General features: G+C 42.5%; 1 protein-coding gene across 1 annotated transcript in view; it reads right to left on the reverse strand.

Annotated features, from left to right (window-relative positions):
* Positions 1-5,000, reverse strand: part of cntnap3 (contactin associated protein family member 3) — a 251,788-nt gene that overhangs the window by 102,759 nt on the left and 144,029 nt on the right. Inside the window, exon 11 of the mRNA XM_056466569.1 lies at positions 4,693-4,799. Coding sequence (XP_056322544.1) covers positions 4,693-4,799 — 107 coding nt within the window. The remainder of the gene's footprint in view (positions 1-4,692; positions 4,800-5,000) is intronic.

The raw sequence follows: 5,000 nt of genomic DNA on the forward strand, positions 1-5,000 counted from the left end.
ACTCTCAGGAAAAAAGGTACACGGTGGAACTAATAATGTTCCTTAAGGCAGTGTTTCCCAACCCTGTTCCTGGAGGCACACCAACAGTACATATTTTGGATGTCTCCCTTATCTGACCCATTAACTTCAGGTGTTGGAGTCTCTTCTGATGTTATGATGAGATGATTCAGGTGTGTTTGATTAGGGGGAGAAGTTGAAAATGTGGACTGTTGGTGTGCCTTCAGGAACAGGGTTGGGAAACACTGCCTTAAGGAACATTATTTGTATCACCGTCTACCTTTTTTTTTCCTGAGGCTGTACATTTGCAGAAGTAGTTTTTCATCCATTTTATTTTCTACTCTCTTTGTTCTGCGCAGCGAGACGCATATTTTCATCACATATTGACCATGCATGTTTATTACAGAAGAAAATCAAGGCAAATTGAATTCCTCAGCATTTCAGGCCTGTATAGGAAACAATGTAAAATATAACGCAAGGCCAGGCGCTCATTAGCCGCAGAGGGTGAGTTTTACACGCTTATGGATTTACACCGAGTCCTAAAGGAAGAAAAAAAAGGCCTGTTTTGGAGCCATAAAAGAGTGTGCAGCAGATATGAGCTGAAATGAAGCACATGTCACTCAAATATTTAATGGCGGCAGCATTTAAGACGTTCACACTTGAGCTGTTTTAAAGGGTGAGCGTTATTGAGAGGGACTATACTTTACTGCCGGCTCATAATTAGATCTCATATAAAGCTGCTGTCAGTCAGAAGAACTTTAGAAATGAAAGGACATTCCTGCAGTGCTCTGTAGAAAATGCTAGAATGCACACAATTCCTTTATGTTGTGCCAACCCAAATCAATTAACTTGATAATGATTACAAATGTATGGCCACTTTATTAGGTACACCTGTCCAACTGCTGGTTAATGCAAACTTCTAATCAGCCAATCACATGGCAGCAAAACGAGGGGTAAGGGGAAGGGCTAAGAGTTAGAATTGGGATTGGGCCTTAGTGTCTTTATTCATTAGAGGTCGCCACAGTGGAATGAACCACCATCTTATCAAGCAAATGTTTTACACAGCAGATGCCCTTCCAGCCGCAAAACAGTACTGGGATATACCCATCCACTCTCGCATTTACACTCAAACACTATGGTCAATTTAGTTCATCCAATTCCCCTATAGTGCATGTGTTTGGACTGTGGGGGAAACCGGAGCACTCGGAGGAAACCCACGCCAACATGGGGAGAACATGAAAACTCCACACAGAAATGCCAACTGGCCCAGCTCGGACTCAAACCAGCGACCTTCTAGCTGTCAGGTGACAGTGCTAACCACTGAGCCACCGTGCCACTACTGTAAAAATACTACTTTAAATAAAACTACTGCTTTTTATATTTGCTAGGTTAATTTTTTTCAATTAATTCAAAATAAAAGTCAGCTTTGAATGAAAGAGATGGTAGTTTCACCTTATTCATTGTACATTGCTATTATTTTTCTTGACATTGAAACCTACAGTAATTCGTTTCCCCCCTTTAGCACCTTAATAGATGGTGAAGTTCCAGCGTTTGGTTACACCATGAATTCAGCGCTACAAAACAGATGCAGATGGTCGTAATTAAAGGCGTTCTGTTCGCCTGAGCGCCTGCAATATTTATGACACCGCACTTCAGATCAAGCACTGCCTTCATTTTATAAAGCAGATACACCGGGAGGTTTCATTACACAAATAAGGCATGAAAAATTAAGCGGACAACATGCAGTTTCGATCATTTGCCACCGAATATAATGAAATGTATTGATTATGTCGCGATCAATGTCTGGGGGTTCTTTTGTGGTTGTGATACCTCTACAAACCCCCCTGCTTTTACTCATTATGACTAATCAAAGACTCTAGAATACACAAGATGCATCACTCGTTTAGTTTTAAATGTGTAACAGTCAATATGGCGAATGAAGCCCCGCCTACTAGTAAAGGAGCCAATCATCAATCGCTTAAGATTACGATTCTCCAGGGGAAAGACTCAGACCAGACGTGTGCTTTTATAACAGTTTATGTGGTCAACAAACACACTGGAATCTCAGCGATTATTTTCTTTACAGACACAAGAAACACACTAACTGGCCACTTTATTAGGTACACCTTACTAGTATCAGGTTGGACCCTTCTTTTGCCTTGAGAATTGACTTAATCCTTCGTGGCATAGACTCAACAAGGTACTGGAAATATTCCTCAGAGATTTTGCTCCATATTGACATGATAGCATCACGCAGTTGCTGCAGGTTTGTCGGCTGCACGTACATGATGCGAATCTCCTGCTACACCCCATCCCATAGGTGCTCTGTTGGATTGAGATTTGGTGATTGTGGTCATAGACATGGTGCGTTATCCTGATGGAAGTAGCCATCAGAAGATGGAGACACTGTGGTCATAAAGGGATGAACATGATCAGCAACAATACTCAGGTTGGCTGTGGGGTTGACACGATGCTCAGTTGGTACTAATGGACTCAAAGTGTGCCAAGAAAATATCCCTCACACCATTAAACCACCACAACCAGCCTGAACCACCGTTTTAATCCTTTAATATTTCACATTTTAAGATTTTTCTGTGCTGATGCACATCCCTGTGTGTGTAATAAGCAACATGTATGTGCGTTTTAATATCAAACTAATGTGATCATTAAAATAAAACCCTGCTTCACTGACTTTAGACATGCACTTAGTTGGTCAATACGGTCTTTTCAGTTGTCTCAAAATACAGTAGCAACACGTCAACAATGCGCCTTAACACACATCTTTTTCAGACAAACACTCGGTGTATGTACACACATGGTGTAAAGCATAAAAATGAAACCTGCGTCAGGCTGAAACTAGCAAAAAACATTGTGCATAGCGCCACATTGCTCCGGGTGTATTATATATGATGTCTTTAATCTATTCTTGCTAGTGAAGCGTTCAGCTTTTACAAAGATCGCCATGTAAATAGCAAATGCGCCATGGCGCGATGCAACTGGCATCTACAGGGAATCGGAGATATGCTCAAAACACACCCATAACTCATTAAGATAATAAGGACAATACTGTTAGACCATGCGCTGTGTGCACAGATTGTTTTGCCCATCCTTAATATAGCAAAAGTGCATTTGGACACGCACTGAGTGCTTCTGTGCTTTAGACTTTACTCTAAGATCATTAAAATAGAGCTCTTAGTGTTACTGAAATACAAAAAAACTCACGTCAAATTCATATTTAGTTCAGCGTGTTACATTGTAGTTTGTATGTTAACATCTGAGATGTGTAATACAGTGTTTCTCAACTGGTGGGTCGCGGGAACATTTTCAATGGGTCGCAGAGTGTGTGGTCAAAAAAGTTTCATTTTTAACTTATTTTGCTTATACCAGACTTTTATTTTGAAATGTGCGTGCAACACCCCTACTGTTTCGACATGTGAAATTTCGAAGCACAAGTACGACCTTGAATATGTAAATTATGGATTTACACATATTGACGACAAAAAAGGCTTAAAACCTCAGTGTGTCATATGTAGTGAGCATGAAACCTCAACCCAGGCTCATTCTGAGAACGTAGTCCCGGGGACGTTTCTGGAGACCACGGAATACGTCCCGGGAGGTACGTATTTTTGCAGTTTTTGTTTTCGCGAGTCGGCGAGAGGCCGCTGGGCACACTTTCCCCGCCGTTCTCGCGTAAACCCGCTGGAGGCCGCTGTCAAACGACCTTCCGCCTGTCTGCCTGGATGACAGAATGATTGACCGTGCGACGGGCCAATCGGCTGACCCACCCTCCTCCGTCCCTAAACCCAACCAACGACGATTCACAAAAGCCGTCCAGAAAAAGAAAAGCCCTCGTCTGATTTTTACCACGTTTTCGGATTTTGACCACATTCTCCCCCTGTGATGAACTTGTTCGCTTCATTTTTTGGATTTTGTTTTTGTTTTCTTACCTGATTTCTGGAACCGCTCTTCCCCGGACTCGAACAAGGTCGTCGTCGTCGTGGTCAGCCCCTCTCTGTGCCTCGAGTCCGCCAGAGTACACGAAGAGCTAACCGGCCAAAGCAAACTGGTTGCAGCGGGAAAGCCCTCAACATGGAGGCTAGTGGCCGGCCGGCAGGCAAGCGCCGAAAAGAACGGCCTCACACCGCCCCACAGCGTTCGCTTAAAAAAATGAAATGCAGCCGTACGTACCCCCGGCTACGTATTTCGCGGTCTCCAGAAATGTCCCCGGGACTACATTCTCAGAATGAGCCTGGGTTGGACAAACCTGTGGACTATTTTCAAACACGACTCCAAGAGCTGAGGGCATCACAAGTTTCATACATTTTGTTAAATGACAGCAATAAAATATTATTTATTTGTAAGTCTTGGTGATTTCCTTATGATATATCTGTTACTACTTGTGTATGTTAACAAATAAATACAAATTAATCATAATTCCTAAAAATATATTATAGTTCCTAAATATTTGGGTCGCGGTCAAAATGTGGGTCCCATGACCAAACCAGATGAGAACCACTGGTGTATTAAAATGAACTACGGTCATTTCTGAGTGAAAAGTGTCTCCCTGCAGATGGTTCAGAGTGTAAGCTGCAGATTGATTAAACTATTCTCTCCGCATTTGACTCCTGATCTGTCCTTGACTTCCGAGTGCTGAATAAATGCGGTGGTGGCGTTTGTAGTGTCTGTATTTCTTACAGCTGTGGCAGGTCGCTCCGCTGTAGCCTGTGGCGGAGCAGTTGCAGTGAAACGTGCTCCATGACTGCGAGCATTTCCCTCCGTGTTCACAATGGCTCGGGGAGCATCTGGTGTGCAAAAACAGGACATGAAAAATCAGATTTAATGCTTGATCTCAAGGACAATCAGATACTGAGATACGCATTCATTCAATATTACACAAGCCAACGAAGTGGAAACCTTGCTGCTGGATTATAGTGACCATTTTATTTATTTATTTTTTAAACAGCATGCCTTTTGCACAGATATTGCACTGAAATATTCCAAAC

This window comes from Danio aesculapii, chromosome 10, assembly GCF_903798145.1.
Source record: "Danio aesculapii chromosome 10, fDanAes4.1, whole genome shotgun sequence".
NCBI classification, from domain to species: Eukaryota; Metazoa; Chordata; class Actinopteri; order Cypriniformes; family Danionidae; genus Danio; species Danio aesculapii.